This window comes from Cyprinodon tularosa, unplaced genomic scaffold (genome assembly GCF_016077235.1).
Source record: "Cyprinodon tularosa strain WSP-4 unplaced genomic scaffold, ASM1607723v1 ctg16, whole genome shotgun sequence".
NCBI lineage: Eukaryota > Metazoa > Chordata > Actinopteri > Cyprinodontiformes > Cyprinodontidae > Cyprinodon > Cyprinodon tularosa.
In genome coordinates this window covers 1238950-1266901 of record NW_024038437.1, presented here as the reverse complement: position 1 = coordinate 1266901, position 27952 = coordinate 1238950, and the positions used below count along the sequence as shown (strand labels likewise).

Here is a 27952-nt window from a genome sequence, read left to right as displayed (position 1 = left end):
TAATCAGTTGATTTGTTTTTTCTGTACCATTTTAATTAAATATGTTTAAAATGAAAACTATAATATTTGTGTACTTTTACACCATATTTATGAAGACAGGTTTTAAAGAAAACACAAGCATGTCTCATAATCTCTCACATTCATGTTACTATTTAGGTTTTTTCATAGTCTAAACAATTACATGAAAAGATCAATTGTAACACGCTGTTTGAACCATCTGGGCTTGGTTGGTTTTTGCAACAAAAAAATAAAGCAATTTTTACCTAAAATATAAAATCTAATTTCACTTATTTTAAAAAATGCATAAAGAGAAGAATCCTGGGACATTTGAAAATGTCTGAAGAATATTCGGCACTGAAGGCAAATAGTTTAACACAGGCCTTTTTGACTTGTGTTTTTTTCCCTGATGGCTGTATTTAAATGCAAAGCTAAAGGTCATGCTGCGTTACAGAGGATAGAATAAATAAATACTGACATTTAGAGATGATCAAAGAAGATTTTTTATCCTTTCACTTATTCTGTCCCTTCCTCCTTGGTTGTTTTTTTTTTTTTTGGGGGGGGGTTATAGATAATGATGATGTCTCTCAGTCCCAGATGCTCTCCTCCAGTGTCCACACTGTAATGATGTTAGCCTTAGCTAACATCATTATGGTCTGTTCAGAGATACTCCGTATTCAGTGTAATATCAGGGATACCAGTTCAGTCGGAGTTTTTGTAGTTGGTGAAGAGGTTGTAGAGGACTCTGAGAGTGGATTTAAGGTTCAAGTTGACAACATCTGGTGAAAAAATAAGAAACAATTGAAATTATTAGCTTTAGACTGTTCTGCATAAGAAATCGACTCTGAGATAAGTGTTGAACCACTTTACTTTCAAGCAACTATTTGTAATTTTGAAACAGAGCTGCAGCTTAAAATAGATCCCAAGAATTCGTAAATGATTATCATATGATGTATTACTCCTAACTGAGAATATTACAGGCACAAAGTAGGTTTCTGGTTTTTTTTTTTTTTTTTTGGAAGTGCTGTGCATAGGAGACTAGGCTAAATGAATCACCAGAAATAGGTCTGTGGTAACAGAGGCCAGTCAGATAAGAGCTGTGCTGTTGCCTCCAACCTGCTTTTAGCCTCCTAATATCTGTATCTCTCTAATCAGTGTCTCACGTGTTGCCAGTAATCAACCTGCAACTTAGTAAGAAGCTGAACAAGGCTGATGATAATTATAGCAGCCATGACTGCAAGAGTTGTATTATTGCAAATATTGGAAACAGAGTTTGTAGAAGGGATGTTAATTCAGAAAGAAACCTTTTTTTTCTTTGTTTAGCGTTGTGACGGTGAAGATTCTCAGTCATCCAAGTCACATTCATTCCCAAAAAGTTAAAAAACAATCCACTGGATTTTGTTTCCAAGTTTGAAGACGTTTCGCTTCCTATCCAGGAAGACCGGAAAAACGGGTCCGCCTCTTTAGGATGATCCCCATTCCTAAGGGCCGGACCCGTTCGTCCGGATTAATTTGCATTTTTTCAAACCCAAAACAAGGCTTTGTTTTCGGTCCACTCTATAAAGCCTGGAACTCAACGCCAATTCTGGCATTTTGAATTCAATTGTTTGTGGATTGTTTTTTTTTTTACATTTTTTTGGAGATTGTTTTGCATTATCTCTTCAAAAAGCAAAATAACATTAGAAGACTTTAAGCTCCAGATATTTCCAGGACATGAAAAAGAAAAACGGATCCAAAACAATTATGAAATAATTTTTTTGCAACAATTTCATGATACTATTTTGCATGTCATACAGTTGTACAGACAGATCTGATAAATCAAAGAGGATAAATCATCTGTCTGAAGATCAGCCCAAGGTCTCCACCTACTGGAGGATTGTGCTAATGACAACTGCAGCAAAAAAAAAAAAAAAAAAAACTCCCCGAAACTTCATTACCTGTTCAATAAAAACTCAGAGATAAATTAATTTTAGCGCCGTAGAATCATTTCACCCAGTATTGATTTTGACAGCCATCTTAGATTTAGTCTTAGTCTTCAGGATGAAAACTATTATTAGTTTTAGTCACATTTTAGTCATTACAATATGTGATAGTTTTAGTCGCTTTTAGACGACTAAAACTTGAAAAGGTTTTAGACTGTTTTATGTTGCAAAAAAAAAATGAACCTTTATAATTTAGAATAACAACCAGATTCTTTAGCAGACTGACAGCTCTAGTCTAGATACTACAATTGCTGGGAATAGAATGCTGCCGTGCAGTTCATCATTGCTGTTGGGCAGAAAACTGTCAATAGTTTTTTTTTCAGCAGATTTCACCCTTCATATGCCGCTGTAGTAAGGTGGTAAAACATTGGAGTACCTTCTGGTCTGGCTTTTGGTTTCTTCAGGCCTCCATCCTGCATCAGCTCAAAGGCAAAAGCCACATTGTGAACCTAAGTGGTAACAAAACAAGCATTAATCATTTCTGAACTAAAACAAACACAATAAACCTAATTCTATGTTTCCTAAAAGTGCGACAACCTTCTGCTCAAAGCTTTCAGGGGTGAGGAAGAAGTTGTACAGAGGGACGAAATAGTCTTCCAGCAGCCCCATCAGCAAAATCAGGTACACTCCATCAGCAAACTAAAGAAATGAAAACAGACACATTTAATAAATATATATGATATAGATAAACATGCATTCTGCCTGTGACAGACAGCCTGAAATAGGGGGCATCAGGTTTCAGCTTCGTAAATATATGTGCTTCAACAGATGTCATGCAGTAAAAAGAACAACAGAAAAAAGGAGGTCAAACAGAACATAAAAATAATAATAAAAATAGATATTTTTCTGAGTTCTGACTCTGATAAAATATTTTTGAATTTCTCCTACTTGAGTTTCCAGCTCAGTAACCTCCAAGTTCAGCTTGTTCAGGTGTTTGTTCACGAAGGTGATAAGAGACTGAAAAGAAAAAAAACAAACGTAGCTCAGCAGGTTCACTCTGAAGTCATTAAACAAGAAAGTTTCAGAAACATGTAGTATCAGCTGATGATGCAGAGATTTGTTACCGTTTTTACTACATTGAGCTTGTCAGGCGCATGATCCAACAAAGTGTCAAACGCGTCCCTCTCTGCTGGAAAGAAAAACAACTTGAAAATGCAAAAACACCCACTGTTGGCTTTATTATGACATTTCTCCTCCTATCAGTTCATAACAGATTAGAATTTTTAAGTCTGTTTCTAAACTAGGATGCATTTACTTCTAATTTTATATTTAAGATGAACAAAATCCATATAGCTTCAAATGACTTTTCTGATTATAATATCTAACAAATGAAATCACAGCTGGCCCACAACCAAAGTAGATGTTCCTCTGTGTTGTTTCTCTTCAGATTAATTTTTAAAAGGACCAACATTTTTACCAAAGTGCTGAGCTATTTATGTGATAATTTGTATTGAGTTAGGGGAATTACATCCCAGATGCACTCACCAAATCGCCCCATCATCATCCTGGAACCGAAAAACAAAAGAGAGAAACATGATAATTAATTTGCATGTTCTGATTGCATCCAGTAGGTCCCATAAACATGTTGCATGTGCCGTTTATTAGGCCTTACTCTGTGGTGCTGGTCAATTCTTTGGTCACCACAGCAGTCTGCAGGATTCCTTCTCTCTTCTGCGTGAACAGAAATCAAAGTAGTGACTTCACAGATTAACTGATATTGCTGATCTAGTATTATATTAATCAAAGTTGAGTATAATAATGTATTACTCTTAAAGGTTCATTCATAACCAATTTGTCTTCAACAGAAATATTAAATTACTATTGTTATGATTTATAGAATTGTTCTGAGCTTATGCACATCTGTCTTAATAATATTTCTCTATATAAGTAGTTGCAGGCGACATATGTGCTGCACATCCTCACCACTGTAAAAGAAAATTATGCAAAAGTCATAGCAATGACCCGATCATTGCACTAATTGATCTCATTATATGGAATGCATTGTGCAGGACAACTCAACATGCTCAACATTTTAATTGTTTGTAATAGCAGGACAGGAGTTGGTCCTGTTTTCTCACTTCATCAGATAATAACCAAAGGCTCTGTGTAGAGAATTGACCGTTGCTCTTTTCACAAAACTTAATCCCAAAAACATGCAACATATTTAAAAAAGGCACATAGCACGTCATTTAAAACCAAGAAATATATTAGTTTCTCATTTTTAAATGATTTTCAAAGCTAAACACAGACAATGGGCCAAAGCTTTATGTAGATGCTGGTTTTTCTCTCACTTGATATTTGGTATTTGTCAATCCTGCAAAAGCACTTCTATCAGACTTAATTAAACTGTGTTTTATTAGTAACCAAACTCTTCAAACCTAAAACTATTTAAGATCCTATGAGTTGCTTCGAAAAAGGGGATGCAACACTGCAACAATATGAGCTGAGGGCTGCAGTGAAAACAAAAATGTCCCGCCACATTGATGCAATAGCTCAGATAAAAGCAGAGGTGTCAAAAGTACTCACAGGCTTTACTTAAGTAAAAATACAGATATCCAAGTTAGAAAAGATGCTGGTTAAAAACATTGACTGACATCTTTCACCTACATAAAACTATAAAAGTGCAGAATCGACATTGTACTTAAATACAACATTAAAACGAAGTTTTTGCCTTTATTGATACAATTTTTTATTTTTATTTTTTTGATATTGCTGTTTTTGCTCACTGTGTTTGCAGAGAGAACATAAAAACACAAACAATGTCTGCTTGCGGTCTAAATGAAAATGTTAGGTAGGATAATAAACAATAGATTAAACTGAACAGAAGTCCTGCATAAGCAAATGAATACTTTTTAGAGTTTTGGTTTTCACAGGATTAATATTGCAAATAACACAAAAACGGAAACAGAACTTGAAACATGATCAACATGTAAATTTAAATTGTAATAAAATGCAAATAGATGGGGCCTTGCATTGCAGAATCTGGGCTCCTTATAAATATAGAGGTAATAAGCCAGTTTTTAAAAAGTAAGGAGTACAGTAAGAACATATTTGTGTTTGAATGTAGAATGTAAAAGTAAAAAGTCCCACAACAATAAATATCCAATTAATTACAGTTATGGAAAAAAGATACGTAAGAACAGTAACTGTGTATGTATCCTTGGTTACTTGACACATAAAATGAGACAAAATTAAGGGTTGAATTAAAATTCTGAATGTTTGTAGACCTCTATGGAACTTTCTGCGTCTCACAAGCTTTTCCCTTTCCATGCTGAAATATTCAGATTTTGGGGGAAACTAAATGTTGGGTTTATTTTTGCTATAAGCCACTATCATCAAACCTAAAAATAAATAAATAAAAATCACTCTGTAATGAAATGTTTCAAAACATGAATGTGATTTTTTTTTTATTAATTTTTTTTAATAAACATTTCAATGTTTTACTAATACCGAGATTCATCTTGCTGTTTCCCAAAATACATTTAGACATTTCTTCACATTTAGACCTTTGCCGACAGCAGAGATCAATGTGAAAAACTCAAAATACATTAGCATGCTTTTCATTTCCTTTGAAGATATTTCACAATTTAATTATGCTCTTATCTCTTCATAGTTTTTAAAGCTTCTACAAGTTGAATGGAGAACTTACCTTTACCACCACCACCTGTACAGACACATGCTCAGGTAGTCTGATGGGAGCCTGGAAGTGCATGGCCAAAGCAACCAGCAGGTAAACGATAGCCACCAGGTTCTTTGAATGAATCGCTGCAGAGACAACAATAAATACAAAAAGTCACATTAACATTTCATGCTAGTTTAGGCTGTGCAAGTTTAGGAAAACATGCAATATATGCCAACATTTGCAAATCTCACTGTAATGATATGAGATGCAAGAAAAAGACACTGAGCTGTAATCTGGATAGAGCTGCTGGATTAGCAATAAAGCAGTAATGTGGCAAGATGGTGCCTTAATAAAAAAAAAAAATGTTTTATGCTGTTTTAAAAAAAACAGTTATCATTAAATACTGTGTACACCATCTGGCAAAGTAAGAATTTTTTTATATTTAGACAGTATAATATAGTTTATTTATGTGGCACCAGTTTAACAAAAAATCACTAATTTCAGTCATGTAGAGAGACTCTGAGTTAATTTCACACATTCCTAATTGATCACCGTAGTTAAACCATGGAGTCCAGTTTGTTTCATTATTCATACTAGTTAAGCGTTTTCTATCTAAGGAACCCGAGCATATTGCATCCATTCATAGATTTATTCAGTAGGAGAGGTTTCCTCGGTCCTGACTTATTTAGGGCAGAAAGTTTTATGGAAATCTCACAGCTGGACTTGTTGCATAGGGGAAATTCAACCAAATTACCCCACTGGGATTCTCTGGGCTCTGAGGGCGACCCATTTTTTACAATAATGAAAGCTAACATAGTGTATATGAGGGAGAAGTATAGAGAATGCAACACCTAAAATATTTTATGGCACAAGTAGCCTTTTATATCAGTGTTACAAACGATCTTCTGGAAGACTGGTTAAATATTCCCATAAACTAGCTCCGAAAAAACTGGTGAAAAGTTAAGAAAGCCTGACCAGAAGACCTGAAGCTCTAAAGGTCAGGTTCTGAAAGGGATGTTTCCAAATGTGTGTGCAGTCAAGAGAGAGAGCACTTCTGCCAGCAATGTTTCGCTCTAAGCTGCGTGCTTGTGCAATTGTGCGCTACTCGCTCATTTTCAGCGCAGAAGAAAAAATGTGCAGTGCATAAAATAAAATCCAGAATAAATTAACAATAACATTCTTTTTCTGGATCATTCTGCGTCCGTGCATCATTCAGTTTTTTTAGATCAAAACCAAAAATGAAAATACGAGAGGCAACAGTGTTTTTCCCCCTGAATAGAGAAATGGAGAAGTTTTTTCTTAACTTGCAATACTAAAGTATTACTACTAAGTACATTCAAAATCAAATGCATAGAAAATACGTTCATCTTATTTTTATTCCATTTTAGGCTCTTATAGCATCTTGTCTTGCCTCGTCTCTGGTACATTATCTACTCTTCAATCCCAGTTTCAAATGTAACTATCAAATCAGTTTTATAATAAAACATTATTTGTTTAAAATTTGTATTTGGATGAATATGTTTAGTAAAATGTCAGTGTTCATTAAAAAAAATTTAGCAAATGTCCATATTAAGCAGTCCTTATCAAAGCGCGCAACAGATGCATAAATAAATGATCCAATAGGAAGAAGATGTGGCGGTCCAAATTATTTATTAGTCTAGTCTTCTAAATTGATGAAACCCACCGGTTTGTAACAGCCCTGCTATCAGACAGCTTAGGATGCATCTGTTGACAGCATAGCGTAGCGTGGACAGCATGTTCCATGTGATTTTTTTCTTTTTTCTTTTTTCTTTTTGCTTAATTCAAGTACATGTTAAAGCAAAAAACGTAAAGGAGTCCAGCACCTTTTTTAGAAACCGTGGCTGCAGCACTTAAATGCTGATTGTAAAAGAGGATTTGGTTTAATTAATCATATCTAAACAGCATCCGGAAAGCTCTTAAAGAGGCATATTTGGAAAACCATTGGGGAAATTAGAAGGACAGACAAGAAAAAAAGATACATTCAAGTTAGATTTGTTCATATTCTAGTGACATTTATGAAGTTTCTTTTATTTATAGATATTAGTAGTGAAATGATTTTACTTTTATATAACTTATAGCAGAAACACAAAAAAACTGGTTAATTAAAACATTTCAAGACAAAAAAAATGAAGGAATTTATACTGTATCACAAGCTACAGTATGAATTTCCTTGTGCAGAATTTGAATGTTTAAATGGGAAGAAAAAGTTTGAAAGGTGTGATATCTCCTTCCTTCGAGCGAAGGAGACTCACCCTGAGCAGGACTCTTACATATAGCATATTAAACATAAGACATCTCATGATACAATCTTTTTTTCTTTTTTATTTCAAGTGAGACAAATCCCTTCAATTGGGAGTAAACTACTGGAAATTGCTCGAATAATCTCTAAGCCATGTAACTTGCTATTATCCCATGTTTATCACAACTTTAATAATGATGTGTGATGATAGTGTGCTCATCCAATGTTGCCCACATTGGTCCTCAGTCTACTCAAGCGCTTGTGTTAATGCCCACACACATGAAAAATTAGAGGGAATATTGTCTGGCAGTATAATGTATCTCACTGTTACTGATATTGTAGATGCAGATAATTTAATTAACAGAGAAGGAAGTTTTTTATAACAGGGGGAAAAAATGAAAAACTGCATCTGACTTTAAAATTAAGGGAAGAACGACTATCTAAACTAACTGAAAACTATATTTTTATATTTTTTATGCTATGTAATGAAGCAAACATCACTTTAAAAGAATTACTGAAGAAACTCATCTGTGTTTAACCAGAATCCCACATAGAAAAACAAAGACAAAAAAAAATAAAGTTCCATTAAGCTACTCAACAAATGTTTCTCTAACTGCAGATTAAATTCTAAATTATTTATTCCATTCAGTTCCATTGACTTTGAATCCTGACGTCAATGTATATTTACTTTAGGCTATTATAAACTAAAAAGATAAAACTCACAGTCTACGCTCCACTCCACTGTCCAGCCGTGGGGCCTCAGTGTATTGTTGACGGCCTCCAGAACCGTCTGAAGCTTCTGCTTTTGTCCAATCTCCGACTGGGTGACCTCTGCTACATTCAGCTTCCGATCCGACAACTTTTCTGTTGCCGACAGGAAAAACAAAAGAAAAAACACAAATAGATTGAATAATGATACATTTAAAAAACAATATTTATATACTCAAATTGGAAAGGAATAAATAACAACTTTCTGCTATAAAAAAGACGTCCTTATTTTCATATATATCCCTGATTAATAGTAATCAGTAAATGAAACATAACCATTCAAGATTAGTTGAATTGTTGAAGAGTTGTTCATTAGACAGCTGTATGAAGCAGTTTTCTTCTAATATTTGGTTTATGGTATACCAAAATAGAAAACCACCTCATTGGAATTCAGAAAGTATTTACATATAATGCCACCTACTGGTCAATCTTTGTAAATGCACAGTGTTCATGAGGGCAAGCTGGCATTATGAAATGCTGACCATGTCTTGACTATCTTATCCCTCTAAAATGAATCTTCTGCCTAAAAGTTTTCCTTCAATATATATTGTTGACTGATAAGATGACTGAAAACACTTGGTAGAAACAAAAAAATGTTAAACAAACAATAATTGCTAATAAATTTCATAATAACAGAGTAGCTAAAAACAGATTCTTTCATTTTGCTAAATACAAATTTGCCTCATCCTGTAGGAACTATTGGAAAACAGTTTTTTTTTTTACAGTAGGCACCTTATTAATTCAGTTTCTTGTAGTAATTATGCCCATAACTGAATGAGTATAAACTTTATTTGAACTTCCTAATTATTCTAATAGTTTCTAGAAGTACAATTGTCCCATTGTTTCAGGAGCAACAGTGGCAAACAGGACAGCAGGAAATCAAACTTTGTTTGAAACAAAAAGCGATGACAACATGAGTGAAACTGACCTTAAAATGTTTATACATTATGTTCTTCCTCTAAGGTTTTATGTATAGTCCTCTCTATAATAAAAAAAGACCATTTCCTACCAAATAACTTCTGTAGCACTTGTCCATCGTAACAGTCCTCCTCCAGATCTTTCACTATGATCCTCTCCTCCGCCAGTTCACTGTTGATCCAGTCAATTAGTACCTATACAACCCAGCCGGCAATTAGGTTATCTTATTTTACGCATCAAAATATAAGTTTTTTTTTTTTTTCTGTACACAAAATCCAACTTAATCTGATCTACCTTCACTAGATCTTTAAATTTGAGATCTTCCCGTGATGTGGGGTCCAGCATAATCCTTTCAGCATTTTCTTCTGCAGGGGGAAAACACCAAAATAAAAATATATAGCTTGTACTAGCTTTGCAATCAAGTTAAGATGGTAAAGACATCTCCCTGACAAGTTTTCCATTGGATTTCACTTAACAGTCAAAAAATAGATGCAGAAGATTTTCCTTAAAGTTGTGTCAGTGGGGATTTCACGGTTTACTGAGTACAAAGCAATCTGCACTCCACCCACTTTCATTTCCCTCTGTTCAACAACCTAAATAACCTCTCAGAAACTCACTTAAAAAATTAGCCTGAAGTCTTAGAAACAGTTGCCTTACAATCCTAACTGATAGCTAATTATTACTAAACACATTCTAAGATATGTTTAAGGTAATTCACATTTTAAGGTAAGTCCAAATAAAATAACTCTGTATACAGGGGAAGGTTCGTACCCAGCAGAGTATCCTCTGGATGGATTTCTGTTGCTGAAGGAAGCAAAGGTGCATTGATAGCGTTCTTCCCCTCCTCATGGAGATCACTCACTGGTGAAACAGAAACAGAACCACCAAGATTTTTAGAAAAACTGCTTTTAAGATTCCCACAAAATATCAGGTATTGAAAAACACGATTAAAGGTAAAAGGAGACTGAGGGTTAGGCCTACTCAATGACAGTGATATGAAATCAAAACAAAACGGGGACATTTTTCAGTTGTGTCACATATATCAGTAGTTACTTCTTATAAAAATGTAGAAAACAATGACAAATGCTAAACAACATAAGAAATCAATTTTCTCAAAGTAAGGTTTAGTATCCGATCATAAACTACTAATATTATCACAGTATTTCATATACTTTTTAACAGCCCGGACTGCAGCAAAATGAAAAAGACCTAGGCATATTCATCTCTGCAAATGGCCTAGTTAAAGTCCGGAGCTAAATATAATTCTGTGAAAAGACATTAAAACTGCTTCTCTCCTATGCTTTTTATTCAATCTGCCTAAGTTTGTTTAGGAATAAAGAAAGTTTGGCTCAGTGACCAACTATGCAAATCTGCAGCCCCAAACACCTACTGTTATATGAAAGTTGGTTCTGCAAAGTATTGGCTCGAGGACACATTTTCCGGTTTAAATTTATAACATGCGAAACTGTGTAAGAAAATAGCAGAGTTGTTTGAATCTTTTACAAAGCGCTGTAAAAAAACAAATTAAACAAGCTGGTGCATTTGCATGGTGCAAGAGTAGTGGACTAAATATGTCCTTTTTCCTTAACCCTTTAAAGCCTGATCCAAGAATAAAACAAAACAGAATTTTTTTTTTGGTTTGAATTCCTTATTTGCCCTTTTAACAAAATATGTAAAAAGAAAAACCAGAAATACATTTTTTATATTAATAATTTATTACTATGCGATAAGTCAAGATTATTTTTTGTGTAGTCTTCTACTGGCTGTTATCAGGTATATCTGATTGTGTACAATAGGATTTTGAGCAAAGTTTTTACCATTAAATTAAGCAAAAGGTGTCAGACGCACAACATTTCAGAAACCGTATGTATCAAATACGATACATCTGACATTGTAGGGTTAACTCCATTTTTATTAGAGTGTGGGACAGTTGTTAAGGTATTCCTTTTTAGATGTGTAATATTGTCTACTTATTTATTTTTTACCAACTGTCTGAAGTGGAAATTAAGTTTAATGGTTGGCCTTAAATGTTACAGAGATTACGGCAAATCATTCGTTTTAAATAACATTTATATGGATTCACTGACCAAACATTTTATTGGGAAATCCTGTTTAATTCAATTCAGTTTATTTATATAGCTTCAATTCACAACACATGTCATCTCAAGGCACTTTACAATTCACCAGATCATACAGTCAAATTGATTCAAAGATTTCTATCTGAGGAAAACCAGTTGATTGCATCAACTCATTGACTCGAATGCAATCCCCCTGTTGAAATGATTGTTGACAAAAATATCAAAATCAGCTGATCACATGGCAGCAGCTCAGCCCATTTATTCATCATTTGCTGAAGTAGAGACCAAGTAATGCTGATCCACTCAGCCTTTCAACTATAAGCCTCCCTCAGGTTTTAGAGAATTGTAGGAGGGGAAAACAGGAGAATATTCAGTCAGAGAAATCTTGAACCAGACTGGTTCAAGGTGATAAAAACGACCTCTCACTACATCCAAGGCATGCTGAATACCACCTAATGAATAACACATGAACCTTTAAGGCTACATCAGCAGAAAACTACATTAGGTACCAGTAAGGTCACCTAAGAGCAGCAAACTGAGGCCACAATTGTCACAAACTCAGACTTTACCTGTCTGATAAGATGCCATAGCAGAGTTTAAATTCCTCCATCTACCTTAATATTGTTACTGGTCATGTCTGTCTCTTTATGACCACTTGAACCCATCTTCTGATGGGCATTGCTAGCAGCATACCACTCAGTTTCACAAAGCTTAGACTAACTCAATCAGATTTCTTGAACATGAAAAGGAGTTCCCTTAAACTTCCAGTGGGCTCCATAATCCAGCAGATCTTAGGCCAACATGGGAACTAAGGAATGTGGCGGAAGGGGGGCTTTAGATCATAGATATGCTACAGATAGGTTTGAAGCAAGTGTTGTCATGGTGTCATGTTAGGATGGACCAAAATATAAGAAAAATGTTTCAGACACCTTTTGGAATCTGGCAAGAAAATTTAAGGTTGTTATAAATAAGATGATCTAGAAAGAACAAGAGATGAACAGATCCGATTCCTGGATCGGATATCGGATCCGATATTGACTTGTTAGCTGGATCGGATATCGGACATATGATTTGATATCAGATATAGATTCAATCCAGTACACTCTACGTGGAGCAGTTATTTCCTTCTTTTTGTTGTTTATTTGTTCATAAAAAATAATAATAGCATATTAATAATAATATTTTGTTACCTTTTTTAAACAATGATTATGTTAAGGCTAAAGCCTTTACTCATATGGTAAGATATGTGCTTAATTCTAGGCCTGGACAATTAATTGCATTTAAAATGTAATCGCAATTTAGCAAAATGCAATTTTCAAATTGCAAAGGCACTCAGTTTTAATCACACTATATTTAACAAGAGCAAGACAAAGCATTTTTCCCTCCAGCCCTTTGGGTGGCTGTAAAACACTTGAAGTGGGTTTATCAGCACACAGAAAGGTAGATCTTTTTGCGACTAGTAGAAGTAGAAGAAAGCACCTTTTTCACACAAAGACTACAGTAAAGTCCTACAACAATAGAGTCTGTGCAAGCAAGCTTTCAAAAAGTGAAAGCCAGGGGTGAAGAAAAAAAAAAATTTGGGGTTAGGGCAAACGATAAACGAAATAAAATTGTGATCTCTATTTCGGTTAAAAATAATTGCAATTTAGATTTTTGGCAAAATTGTTAAGCCCTAGTTGATTCATTCAACAACAGAATCGGATCGGTATCACATATCTGCAGATACGTTCAGCCCAGTTATCGGTATAAGATTGGATTGGGAAAAAAACTGTATCGGTGCATCTTTAGAGAGAACCTGTTAAAGCAGAGTACCTCATAAAGTAGTGAGTGTGTTTATAAGATATATTTTGCTTAGGAACACTTATTTCAAAAGTGCTGGCGTATAACTTAGCTTTGCATGTTGCTGTAAAAATCCAGATATAATCTCCAAGCTCAATAGTTTTGCATCATATTTACATCCATACTGCTGAACACTTGGCAAATGTTTATTCTGGTTTTGCTTCTTTCCAAAAGTCTTTTCATTTCTTACTTCCTTTCTCACAACAGAATACGACATTTACAAAAATGATAAAAACCTTTAAACATTTCTATAACCTTGTTTGGATCTGTTCAATACTGTATGTCCAATGTATAATACAGAAGCAAACACTGAAACTAGGATTCTAATATTTTTAAGTGAGCAGAACACATTTCTGCTGACACGTTTCACTGCTGACTGCAGCGATAGTCCAGAGATTTACAGCCTTTCTGTCGCTAATGGCCGTAATGCTTTTATCCTTCCAGCTTTTCTATTTGCCCAACCTGCAACAGGCTAAACCAAAATCAATATATACCAAACTGTCATTTATTCAATCCTATTATTATTCTATTATTATTCAAAAGGACAGAGGTGGGAAAGATGGAAGCATAAAAACATCAAAGTGAAGGAAGCCACTCTTAGTGTGTTTATGGTTCAGATAGAAGAATGATGTGACTTAAAGGGTGAGTCATGAGAAGATAAACAAAATTAGCTTGAGAAGGTCCCCAAAGATTTACTATCTGATTCGGCCCCTCTCATTGAACCTTTAATCTTACTATAGATCATTTTGCTTTGTAATTACACATCAGACTGGCTCAGATTCCTGATAATTGTAGCTTCCTGTCTGCATGTTCATCCTACTGCATCCCTGCTGCTTTGGGCCATCTGAATATTTAGAAATATATAAAAAATAAATAAGTAAATCAAACTCCTTTTCTAAAGCAGCTTGCTCACTGCATACTAACAGTTAACATTTAACTTAAGCTGCACCGATGGCTCCCACTTCCCCATTTCCACCTCCAACTTCCTAACAGTCCAACATTAAAGTCAGATTACCTTGCTTCTTCCTCTTAGTCCCACACAGCAGCCCCGCCATGTCCCCAACAACAGATTCTCCTCGGCGCCGGCCAGCAAGTGAAGGCACCACTCACAAAACAGGAACGGTAAAAATATAGAGAGCATGTGTTTGTGTGTGTGGGGGGGTGAACTGCGATCGGTGCAACCGAGAAGAGGGCAGGGGCGTCATCACGTGTTTATTTCTGTCACAGCCCTCCACCCCACCTCTGGAGTTAGCAGACAGGTTCAGGGAGGGGTGACAGGAAGGAGGCAGACGCCACTGGGCGTCAACGCACACAGGTTGGCTCTGGGATGAGAAGACAAGAAGGACTTTCAAAAGTAAGCCCAGGTAAAGTGAAAACTAATGTCACTGTATCACAATTTGAGCCCCGGAGAAAAGAACTGTTCCATCCATGGCTAACAGCTGATATCAAACGTACTGGATGCAAATTTCACAGCCTTTCTATAATAAGCAAATCTACTGACTAAGCATGAGAACTGGGCCTTTAAAATCAAGCTGCATCAGATAGATAGGCAGGCTGTGGCTCTGCTCCCATTAAGACAATTATTCTAATTTAATACATACACAGCTTGCAAAGCTTAGAGCTGAAACCATCAATCTTCTGAACCAGTTAAGACCCAAGAAAGGAGCTTTTAGGGAGACATGGGAAATGACAGATTTATCAAAACTAGCAGAGCAGCTGCAGGGAGGCTCCCTTTGCATTAGAGATGGTCTACTTATAATCTGTGTGCATCATAAACAAGAGCGTTAAGCAGATTGAAATCGACCTCCTCTGGTTGGGCTCCACCGCCTCCCCAGGAGGGAAACGAGCCGCTTTACTGTGGCACACAGGGGAGGATATAAATAATGCTGTAGTATGGAGAAGACAGACAGACAACATGCTTAAATATAGCTCTGGTTATTTACACCGAGTCAGGGATCAGTGAGTAAGAGCAGCCAGGAGAGGATGATGTTTGAGTGGATTCCACATCTAGACCCCTACGCCTTAGCTGGAACTCATTCAACTGATTATCCGTTTCTCATTATGTCTCTTATTTTTATTACAGTTCACATTTATACTGAATAGAAAAGTAATGAGTTTTGTCACAATTTAGCTGAGATTAGGACTGTTTTAATAAATCTTTAATTAATCTACCAAAGTCATACTGTCTGTAAGAAGTGTTTACATCGTCTGGTAAAATTGCTGGGCTGCTGACTGGACCGGACCGGGCCCTCAAACTGAGCCCTCAGCTCCGGGACTGGTCTGGGAACCCCGGTATGCTAACCCCAAAGCATACCGTCCCCGGCTGGCTTCCGGCCCCCATCAGCTGGGGTTCCCAGACCAGCCCTGGCTCGGTTTGAGTGCCTGGTCCAGTCCAGTCAGTGCTGGACTGTAGTCGACCAAAATCCAAATCCTGGACGATTTTGAAATTCCCCCCGGACATTTTTTTAGGTATTAGAAGTGTGACATGTCTGGGAAAAAGAGGACGTCTGGTCACCCTACCATATAAACAATTTGATGTTTCAGTGAGTGAGCTCAGCAGCTTCCCTCGTTGGAAACCAACCAATCAGCGCACAGCTTATCTAAATATTCATGATCATACCATAAAAGGAAGAAAACCTGTCATAGAACAGCAATTATGTCATTTTCTGCCCAACCAATGTTACACACCCTATTCAGAGACCTGAAGGACCAGCACCAAATATCCTGCTTAATAACTCTATGACCCCCTTAAGGCAAACACTTTATCATACTTTTGTACTTAGGTATTGCCTCTTGTACTTAAAAATCTATAATCATATTAAATCTATAAAACATAATCTATAATCTATGTACTTAAGTACATCTGTACTTTTTTATTTTTACTTAAGTAAAGGATTTGAGTGCCTTTGACACCTCTGGTTATAGAGTTGTATACATGTCTTTGCAAAGAGCAGCTTTCCCACAGCATGATGCTATCACCACCATGTTATCATGAATAATATTTTACACGTGATGTCTGGAAACTGTTTTTCATTTATCTATTTTTTACTTGTCTGCCAAGTCTCCCTTGAAAAAAGAGATTGTTAAATTTAGTAGAGACTTTCCTGGTTAACTAAAGGTTTAATAAATGTTTCCTATCAGAGTTGGGGTGTCAGCGGTGTTCTCAGACTAAAACAGTTGACTATTTAATGGCAATGCTCTAATTTCTCCCCCTGGTGGGCGTCACTATCTTGGTAGATTTGCAGTTAAGCCATACTCTTTCTATTTTTGAAAAAAACAATTCAAATGTTCTCAGTGAGACTTAATATTGTTTTATAATGCAACTTCAAACTTCTCTTTAACTATATTACAGTTATAGTTATATTAAAAAAAAATTTTTTTTCTTCTACTTGCTCTGATTCTGTTTTATTTTTCTATATTTTAATCATGTAAGGCACTTTGCATTGTCTTTGTACTTAATTATGCTATACAAATAAATGTGCCTTGCCTTGACTTGTCTTGCCTTACAGGTCAGTCTGCTGTCTTCCTCTTTCTTCTCAAACCTGAGAATCTAAGCTCAGCAAAAAATTCATGGGTAAATTGTGTTTAACGATTAGTTAGTCTCTAAAGGTCCACATTTACACTGGATCTTATTCATTGGCATCAAAGTAAATGCGGCTGAATGCAGTTTATAAATTTTTATCTCTAAACAAGTGAATTGTTTTCCTCCCACTTCAAAACATGTTGTGTCTATCGCATGCGATTAAATATGCATTGAAATCTGTGGGTCTAACATCAAAAACAAAGACATAAAAACTTTTGCAAGTCTCTAAAAATTATATGTATGAAAATGTTCTGCAATAAGAGAAAAATATCCAGTAGAAGTTAGAAACATACCAAGTTAATGAGCAGTTAATAAAGTTGACAAATCATAACATTGAACATATTCCTATGGTTATGTGTCAAAACTTTATAATTATATCTTCATTGCTATCTACTGAGCGCTTACAGTAAGTAATTAACTAATATTTAGTAAATAAAAAATTATGCTGAATTGAGCAAACCTTTTCTATGCAGAGGGTAAAAACTTACTGTTGTTGCTGTTTGCTGTTGCAGCCTTTTTTTCTGTTATAGTTTGAATGTTCAGGGTGTTACTGGCCTGTTAAAATAATCAGGATGTGACAACAGCCTCATCATTTTTCCAACGAACAAGCATTGCTGCATTTTCTGCCCACAGAATGATTCCAGCCTTGTCAAAGAAATGCAGACTTCCTTTCAGTTTATCTCGATGCCCAGAAAGACTCATACACCAGACTCTATGTACTCAATGAACCTCAAAATTGTTTTTCAGAAAAACTACATGTTCCATTCTTTTATTAATACAGCCAATACAGTAAAAGCACTAAACCACATGTTGTGGTCACTAATAGTGATTAATCAGCAAAAGTGAGACAACATTTCTAGCAGTATAACTCATCCCCTGGGTGTTGGCTTTAAACCACTCCCAGAGCAGAAACCAGAACAGCACATCATCTTCTAACAGCAACATTAACTTCAGAGCATTGAGTTTATTCAAACTCACGGTTACTTTCTCTTCAAACATGTTGAATTAAAATTAAGCAGTGTTTTACCACACAGTGGCAGTTAAGCGCCTTGAGTTGCAAGATCTGCTGGCCCTGAATCAAATACAGACTGAGGCCTTATTGGGGAGATATGGGTTTATATAAATAAAGGAAACATCATGTTCTTATCTTAACAGACATATTTCCTTAAAGGTATAGTGGAGGATGTTCTTTTGCCGTGTGGATCATCAAAATAAGTGGTCCTCCAAATTGTCAATCAATCTGGTGATATGCATATTTAAGGCCATACTACGTGCTCGTCCCCATTTCCACTTACCGGTGACGAGTCTGACATAGTGGAAAAATTTAATTTTTAGAAAGTAAGCTAATAGCGATGCAAACAGCAACTTGTAAACTGAGCGAGGAGAAATAGGCTCGTGCACGCTCTCACAGATTTTTATTAGGCATTCCCTCTTAGGAAGCGGGTGCAGGGTTGTGCATGTGCATTGTTTTTTAAAAGTTGAGAGGGAGGGTCTTCTTAATAATTTGCAAAAATCCTCCTCTATACCTTTAATGCTTTAGTTTATAACCAATTATATGTAAATACCACTTATTTGCTGTCAGTCAAATGTTTAGTAAATTAATGTTGAACCCAAAATTAATGTGCATTTTGGTATGATGACAGTTAATGGCATTAAGCAAATAGCAATAAAAAAAAATAAAAAAACCTTTCTCCCAACTAAAGTGCCAAAGGCAGCTACAGTGTTTTGCTGCACTGGCTGTGAGCCTCTTCACAATGAGAAAAGAGTGTGTTAGAGTGTGGAATTAATTATTTATTCGCCATTATTCAATCAATATCTAAATGGATAATTTATTTCAGTATTGAATTATAGCTCCATATACAGATAATTTTTATTTTCAACTATTTAAACTACAAAGAGAAACTTAGAAAGAAAAAAAACGTCATGACTGAACTGATATGTTAGAGGTGGAAAACGTTATTTAGCATTAGCTTTTATAGAATAGAGTTCGTCAGATTTATGTAGGTTATTATCATCTAAAATCCACCAGGTCTCCTGCTGCATACCTCTACTTTCATGGACCAGGTAAAGTTCAGATCTTGACCACTAGATGATAAAAAAAACACTTCTAATAGGATCCTTATTGTGGGGGGTATACAGGCGCGCTGGAAGCTGTTTCAAGCGAGGGGGGCTGATGGCTGGGTTGGACGACACATGACGTCATTATGTTGAGGGCTGTGGCTGATGTTTTTAACATAATATTGTAGGCCTACATTTGTCGCCAAAAACTGCCATTTAAAATGCATCGGAACAAAGCATGAACATTTTAAACTTTATTTCTTCTCTTTTAATCATTCAAAAAAAACAACAGCTCCCAATCAACAGGATCAGGAATACTTGAATGAAACATGGCCTAAATATAGCGTAAACTGAGCATTGAACGTCTTGAAAGTCCATTCGACTATGGATATGGGGAATGATTTCATATCTGAAACAAAAAACACACAAAAAAAACAAACTGATTTCATATTTTATCACTAATTAGCTTAATACAGACATAATATTTAGTGATATGCAGCCTTATTCTACCGTAGACTTCTTCAGTCACAGGACTACGACGAATAGGCACAGCATATAGAAATAAATAAGAAATAAATAACGCTAAATAAATGCTCGGCGGCAGTATATGGGAATTAAAACCATTTCTTACCTCGAAATAGTCAGAAATACGTTTCTGTTGCCTATTGCTAGCCATGCCTAAACGAATGTGAGGTGGTGGAAGTACTTCCGGGGGAGTAGCCTAGTTTTTTATGAAATATCAAAATAACGAATCATTAGATTATATCTTATACACAGCCCATCATTTTAATCGCATATCAAACACAGTCTTTTAAAAAAATAAATACATAAATAATTTCATGTTTTTAAGTACAATATTATGTTACTCCACAGCCCCCCACCATGGGGGCCTGATGCTATGACGAGGGAGGCTGCAGCCCCCGCAGCATCCCCCTTCCCGTGCCACTGGGGGTATATGCATTAGTCAATGTCTTTGACATACGCACACCAACTCAGCAGCGTTTGAAACAGAACTGGCCTTATAAGGCGACTTCATGGTAAGACACCTAGACCGGTTTGCATAGATATACAGTTACTCATCATTTGCATTAAATTAAAACTGATTTTTTTTTTTACTTTTGATGACTCATTTGAACAAACAACTTTCAAAACAACAATATGTACAAACCTTCATTAGTTTATTGTTAAAATCGATTTTAAGAGACACCGCACACATTTGGAAACTTGTATTCTTGTGGCTGGATACTAGATCACTCTCCTTATAAAAGAAAAGGCTAATTAAAACAAAAGGTTTCTGGTCTTCAAGGAGTCTACTGTATATCTTTACTATGTGTTTCAACTCAAATTAATTTAAAAGTCAAAGCTTCATCTTAGCCTGCTTTTTAAATTTGAAGGCAGATTTTCCATGTGTAACCAGGATAATTTTTCTATATTAGATTCAGTTTATTTTATTTTCCATTTTTAGATTTAATTCTTTTTTTTTTTTAAGGTTTAATTAAAATCCTACTTTCCTTAATTTATTCAACACTAATCTAGTGAGAACAATACTGTTCTCGCACGGTTTTGACATCATGTGCCAGCTGCACGTCATTGTCCTAATTGACAGCTATGGCTTATATGGCTGCTAACCACGCCTTAGGTAGGAAATGCTGTTGGACCCTGACGTGCAGGTAGGCTTCTGGTCTGTTCCCAAGTGGTTATCATATCTATTGTACATCTTCAATCGTGTGCCTCTGTTAATTTGCAGACGTGTGATCAATCACCCAAACATTGTAAAGATCACGGTTGGTCAAGAGTAGTGATGGGCAAGTGAAGCCTCATGAAGCAAGGAAGCTTTCCAACGCAAAGTGTTGAAAAAAGTTCATTACTCGATGCTTCATTCATCACTCACTAGTGACATCTGCTGGTGAAACTGTAACAGCCTTGTTACTCAGTTGGATCATACTTCCAAATATTAGGAAATGCAATATTGTCACAAAGTTTTCATCAAACTCATGTTTAGTAAGAGGAGAATCCTATTCAATTGTCATGTTTTAATGATTAAAATGATTTGTAGCCAATCTAATCCTTGACCATCAGTGGTGGTGTTAGGTTTTCTTTTATGTCATGGACTTATTAGACAATGAAGATATGTGTTACTTTAATGTATTGAGAACTGAGTGACTGTTGCTGCAGACTCTGTGTACTTTGAGCTTGAAACTTGCTTCCTTAAAGACAGAATTTGTTTAAAATCATCTCTTCCTAGGAGTTCTAGTTCTGATTCTTAATATTAAGTTACACATAGAGTTTGCCTCTTCTAATGGCTTTTAGTCTGGTTTTGATGTGTGATTCTGATGCATCTCCTGATTAAACAAAAGAAAATATAGAAATTTCTGGATTTTAGGTTTAATTGTTTTTATTTAGGAATAGGACTTTTTTCACTGTTTCAGGTTGTGATTGTGATCTGTCACCTCATAACACTCCCACATATGAGAGGTTTTTCTCTTTTTTGACGGCTCTATTACAACCACTGCTGATGAAAACTGTTCTGCTGATACCAAACCACCTACTACACAACCCACAAAGCAACAGGATTCATCGCGCTTTTATTTTGAAAACCGACACGCAAAATGAAGCAGTCACGTGACCAATGCAATGCGAGGCCTCGTTTGTTGCCAGTCACGTGGTTTTCAACAAGACAACACAGGCCTCGAAGCGGGGCTTCATTGACACGCCCCCTTATTACTCGGTACAAGCCTCGAAGCCTGGCTTCAGATAGCCCATCACTAGTCAAGAGGGAACTGGTGAGTGTTTGCTTGGGAGCTAGCATGCTAGCACTAGCCTCCCCAGCCTGTCATAGTTATACACTGAACTAAATTGAAATGCTTACCAAAACTACTGTTCTGTAGAAATACTGTTTTGCATAAGTTGCATTTAACTATTATGTAAACTCCTGCATTTATAAGAAAATGTACATGTAAATTGATTATTTAGGTCTGTTTACACAGGCCAGGTATATTGCAGATCCCCCTCAAGGCGTGGCTGAAGGGTCTAGGATACAGCAAAGATTGTCTAGCTTCATGCTGACCAGACTGGCGAGCTAACCGCTTAACGGATTGGGATTGTCTGAGGAAACTCTTCCGAACTGGTTGGAGATTCAGCCCAACAAGTCTCCACTGAAGGAATTGGATTATTATTTTTGTTTTTTCTCCCTTTCATCATCAACAAAGACTGGTTGACTTCCTTGGTTTAAGGAACCCATTTGGACTTTAAAATTGTGGAATAACTTGTGTATATATTGTAAATAATAATACAACTCACTAATTTTGCACCATCAAACTGTCTCTGTGTTTTACAATTTGCCACCTCCTCCAGCAGACGAACCTAGTCTATAAGAAATCACATGGGTTGACTTTAATTTGGGTTATTTCTAATCCTAATAATCCTAGAATGCAACCTGGGTTACACATGTGACAGGATCTATGATAGAAGTATGATACAGGTAGGTGTTCCAGCTGGGCTACGATTACTAAACGTATAAAAAATTTGGAAGGGATAAATGGTAGCAGAAATAATTACTTAATTTTAGAATCAGGTTAAGTTATCTGCTGCAATTGCTGAGACAGCAGCTGACTGGAGCTGAATAGGTATCTGGGAGGGAATTAGTCGATAACAAATGTGTGAGATGAAAATTTTTTTCAGTTAAATGCATCATAACTCCCTTTTTATTACATATTTATCTATATTAATGTATACTTTTCAGGAAATAACATATATGTCATTGGATGCATGTATCATATTATCAGTTCTATAATTGTAAGAATGAAACAGGGGGAACTTTTTTTGACTGTTTTCCATTGGAATGATTCATTAAAAAATTAGGAAATTATAAGAAAAAGATCTGTAGAGCTGAAAAAAAACTTAATTTCTATCACTTTTTACAAGTCAACTACAAAAATTTAGATCCATTACATTTGAACATTAAAGAAGCTTCTAACTTTGATTCTTTAAGACAGATGTAAGGAATTCATTTTAGCTCTGACATTAGGAGCATTGCATTAATTTTAAAGAAAGACAACTAAACTGCATAGTTTACATTTTTATATTGATGATATATGCCTTAAGGACACTAAAGCCTGGTTGGCTCTGAACTTATATCTTAACGAGGAAAATATTGAAGTGATGGTGTTTTGTCCCAGTAACCTTTGGAAATCCCCTGATGTTGACTTGAGCCTTTTCACTGTTTTTTTTTTTTTTAAAGTCTCAAATGTGGGTTTTAGGATGGAGAGTGATTTTAAATTAGATTGGTAAACTAGAAAAGTAGCTTTTATCAAATCAGACAGTTGGCCAAGGTCAGACATTTTCTTGCACAGCAGCACTTTGAAACCGCAGTCCATGACTTTGTTACATTCACAGCAGCCTTTTACATTTCCATTTTGTATGTCTGCTTCTGTCTCCTTGAACCCCAGTCAGCCTCAGCAGATGGCCGCTTACACTGAGCCTGGTTCTGCTGGAGGTTTCTTCCTGTTAAGAGTTTTTCCTCTCCACTGTCACTACAAGGATGTTTAGTGTGAGGGATTGCCTTCGAGTCAATGAGTCGATGCAATCAACGGGTTTTCCCTGGATGGAAAACTGAATAGATTTGATCTGGTGAACTGTAATGTGCCTTAAGATGGCATGTGTTGTGAATCAGCGCTATAGAAATAAACTTAATAGAATTTAATTACATCTCGGCTGGACTGTAACACACTTTTTGGGTTGAGCCAGTCTCCATCGTACCTCTCCGCCTTTTGACTGAGAGACATACAGGTGCTGGTCATAAAATTAGAATATCATGAAAAAGTAGATTGATTTCAGTAATTCCATTTAAAAAGTGAAACTTGTATATTATATTCATACATTACATACAAACTCATATATTTCAGATGTTTATTTTGTTTAATTTTGATGATTACAAATGACAACAAATGAAAATCTCAAATTCATCATATCAGAAAATTAGAATATTACTGAAGACCAATAAAAACAAAGGATTTATAGAAATGTTGGCCAACTGAAAAGTATGAACATGAAAAGTATGAGCATGTACAGCACTCAGTATTTAGTTGGGCCTCCTTTGGCCTGTATTACTGCAGCAATGCGGCGTGGCATGGAGTCGATCAGTCTGTGGCACTGCTCAGGTGTTATGATAGCCCAGGTTGCTCTAATAGTGGCTTTTAGCTCTTCTGAATTGTTGGGTCTGGTGTATTGCATCTTCTTCTTCACAATACCCCATAGATTTTCTATGGGGTTAAGGTCAGGAGAGTTTGCTGGCCAATTAAGAACAGGGATACCATGGTCCTTCAACCAGGTACTGGTAGCTTTGGCACTGTGTGCAGGTGCCAAGTCCTGTTGGAAAATGAAATCTGCATCTCCAAAAAGTTGGTCAGCTGCAGGAAGCATGAAGTGCTCTAAAACTTCCTGGTATGTGGCTGCGTTGACCCTGGACCTCAGAAAACACAATGGACCAACACCAGCAGATGACATGGCACCCCAAACCATCACTGACTGTGGAAACTTTACACTGGACTTCAAGCAACGTGGATGAAGTGCCTCTCTTCTTTTCCTCCAGACTCTGGGACCTTGATTTCCAAAGGAAATGCAAAATTTACTTTCATCAGAGAACATGACTTTGGACCACTCACCAGCAGTCCAGTCCTGTTTCTCTTTAGCCCAGGCAAGACGCTTCTGACGCTGTCTGTGGTTCAAGAGTGGCTTGACACAAGGAATGCGACAGCAGAAACCCATGTCTTTCATACGTCTGTGTGTGGTGGTTCTTGAAGCACTCACTCCAGCTGCAGTCCACTCTTTGTGAATCTCCCCCACATTTTTGAATGGGGTTTGTTTCACAATCCTCTCCAGGGTGCGGTTATCTCTCTTGCTTGTACACTTTTTTCGACCACATCTTTTCCTTCCCTTCGCCTCTCTATTAATGTGCTTGGACACTGAGCTCTGTGAACAGCCAGCCTCTTTAGCGATGACCTTTTGTGTCTTGCCCTCCTTGTGCAAGGTGTCGATGGTCGTCTTTTGGACAACTGTCAAGTCAGCAGTCTTCCCCATGATTGTGTAGCCTATAGAACTAGACTGAAAGACCATTTAAAGGCTTTTGCAGGTGGTTTGAGTTAATTAGCTGATTAGAGTGTGGCACCAGGGGCCATCAATTTTGAACCTTTTCACAATATTCTAATTTTCTGATATGATGAATTTGAGATTTTCATTTGTTGTCATTTGTAATCATCAAAATTAAACAAAATAAACATCTGAAATATATGAGTTTGTATGTAATGTATGAATATAATATACAAGTTTCACTTTTTAAATGGAATTACTGAAATCAATCTACTTTTTCATGATATTCTAATTTTATGACCAGCACCTGTAGCTCCCATCCTGGTCGCCCTCCATTGGCAGCCTGTGCATTTTACAGCTAATTTCAAGATTATTTTCATTGTTTTAAATGGACTTCCCCCTCCCTACCTCTCTGAGCTTCATCCCTCCTATGCACCCACTACTCTGTGCCTCAGATCAGCTGACCTGCTGCTCCTGAAGGTACTGAGGTCCAAATGGAAGCTCAGAGGAGACAAAGCCCTTTCAGTTGCTGCTCCAAAATTGTGGAATGAGCCCCACCTCCTCACTAGACAATCCTCTTCTGTCTATTTTTAAAACCTATTTTTATTCTTTGGCTTTTAACACAGCATGAGACTCTCTGTGTTTTTTTGTTTGTGGTCTGTTTTACTGCTTTTTATTTTGTTTTTATTTGTTTTAATTAATCTATGTTAGTGTATTTGTTTTAATCCTTTAAACTTCTATGTGGCTTTTATGTAATTTAAATTTTACCTGATATGTACAGCATTCCATGGCAGCTGGGACTGTTTTAAGTCTAAGTCTTAGTCTATGTTTAAAGGGCTTTATAAATAAAGTTAAGTTCAATTGAGTTTAGTTTACATTAGCTGACCTATTGTGGTGTTAGGAAGTCTGAATTCCTTGAAATAAGTGAAAAACCTCCTTGAAGGTGAAGACTGGAATTCAGGGAGGCTCTTAAACAATTAAAGTGTCTCTGACCTCCTGCTGGTGGCCCTGCTCTGGTGGAAATTATAAACACATGGCTGTGAAAGGCACACACACACACTGAGGTTGGTAAACCTTTGCAGCTGTCCTTCTGACCAAACTGGCCTGTTGAAGGGCGGAAAACAGTCTGAGTCCACAGACTAAGTAAAAAGGTGGTTTACAGTCACCATATTTTTAAACATCCTTATTAATTAGCATTTCTAATCACAGGTCACTGCGTATTTGATCTATTTATATGAACTTGCTTCATCCTGAGTGCCAGAGGAGTTGCTATGAAGTCTTTGTTTATATAAATAGACGTCATTCAGCCTTTAGAGAACTGTTAACTTTATCAGCCTCACTTCTGTTTGTGTTTTTTAATAATGCTCCTACTCTTCTCTGAGATTAAGGTTTTTTCTCAGAGCGCGTCATGTGATTGCAGCACCATGGACAGAAACACAGGATGACTTTTTATTATAAAAATGTATTTTTTAATAAAGAAAAACTAGAGACTTACCTTCCTTAGCTCGTTTCTTTCGCGCTAAGGTCCCTCCTAATTTCCCCAGGAAGGATTCGTCCTTTTTCATCTTTGCAGGCTGCAGGCTGGCAGATGCGCTCGGAGTCAGAGACATGCTTTTCTCTGCTTTTCTCTCCCTGACTGACTGCCACCCTGTCCGGTCTCTGTTGTTCACTCCTCCCAAGCCTGCATTAGGATGATCCAATCAAAACACGCAGTTCAGTCATCAGGCTTCATTCAAGGAGTCAGCGGTGGTTTGGCTTTTACGCAGAATGAATCACAGGAGAGGAAAAAATCTCTATTAGTTGCAGCAAAACCACAGCGCCACCCACAGGTCTGCAGATGTCGTTAACGGAAAGGTCTCAGCTATAATTAGTCTATCTCTCCCTTTTTTTTTTTTTTTTTTTTTTTTTTTTTTTTTAGACTTAAGAACAAGGGCTGCAGACTCACTTATCTAAATTAGTCCAGATGACGTAGAAGCAATGAAATGTCCCTAAAACCCAGAGGGGGCCAATGGGAGTTTTTCATTCTAAGTGGAACTCTAGATAAAACCCTCGACTGATGTTTAAGCAGATTCAAGCAGATTTAGGCACACAATGTTACCTAAAGAAACCAAATAATGATAATTATAATAATAAAAGTCTTCTAATTTGAGCCTGTTGTGTATGTATATAGAAAAAGCTTATTTAGGGGTAATTCATATTTAGTTTTTATCCGTTTGAGTGATTTTTTTAATTCAATTTAATACAATTCATTTTACTCAGTTTATTTCACTTTCATTCAATTCACAACACACATCATCTCAATGCAATTTGCAGTTCACCAGATCATACAGCCAAACAGATTCAAAGTATTCTATTTAAGGAAAACCAGTTGATTGCATCGACTCATTGACTGGAAGGCAATCCCTCACACTGAGCATGCTTGCAGCGACAGTAGAGAGAAAAACTCCCTTTTAACAGCAAGAAACCTCCAGCAGAACCAGGCTCAGTGTGAGCGGCCATCTGCTTTTTAGGGTTGTTTGTCTCTATATCAAATAACAAACAGCTTCAATCTATTAAAAAAAACATTCAATTTAAACATGGCTTTGAACATAGGAGGGATTTTTCTAAATCTTAATTTGTTCTTGTTGTTTATGTGGTGTTAGAGTTTCAAATAGTTTTTTTTTACCAAGAATGAAGCTATGCAGACAGTAGCCAGCTTTATCGATTACAAGAAACAGTTTTGATACTTTTTGTCCTTTTGAAGGTTCATAACACACAATC

At 36.3% G+C, this 27952-nt stretch overlaps 1 protein-coding gene across 3 annotated transcripts; it reads right to left on the bottom strand.

The window, feature by feature from the left end:
• Positions 1–11: 11 nt before the first annotated feature.
• On the bottom strand, positions 12–26960 carry parvb (parvin, beta). Of its 3 annotated transcripts, none has more exons than XM_038280435.1 (13): positions 26688–26960; positions 10319–10408; positions 9842–9912; positions 9639–9741; positions 8585–8725; positions 5629–5744; positions 3592–3650; positions 3465–3484; positions 3044–3108; positions 2868–2936; positions 2517–2618; positions 2356–2428; positions 12–776 (listed from the first exon to the last, which is right to left on the bottom strand). In XM_038280435.1, the coding sequence occupies exons 1-13, from the start codon at positions 26800–26802 to the stop codon at positions 700–702; spliced, it is 1101 nt and encodes a 366-aa protein (XP_038136363.1). In that variant the 5' UTR covers positions 26803–26960; the 3' UTR covers positions 12–699. The 3 variants fall into 3 exon arrangements, with proteins under 3 accessions (XP_038136363.1, XP_038136365.1, XP_038136366.1); XM_038280437.1 differs by having other exon boundaries at positions 3044–3105; XM_038280438.1 differs by lacking the exon at positions 26688–26960 and adding an exon at positions 14480–14614.
• Between the last annotated feature and the right edge of the window lie 992 nt (positions 26961–27952).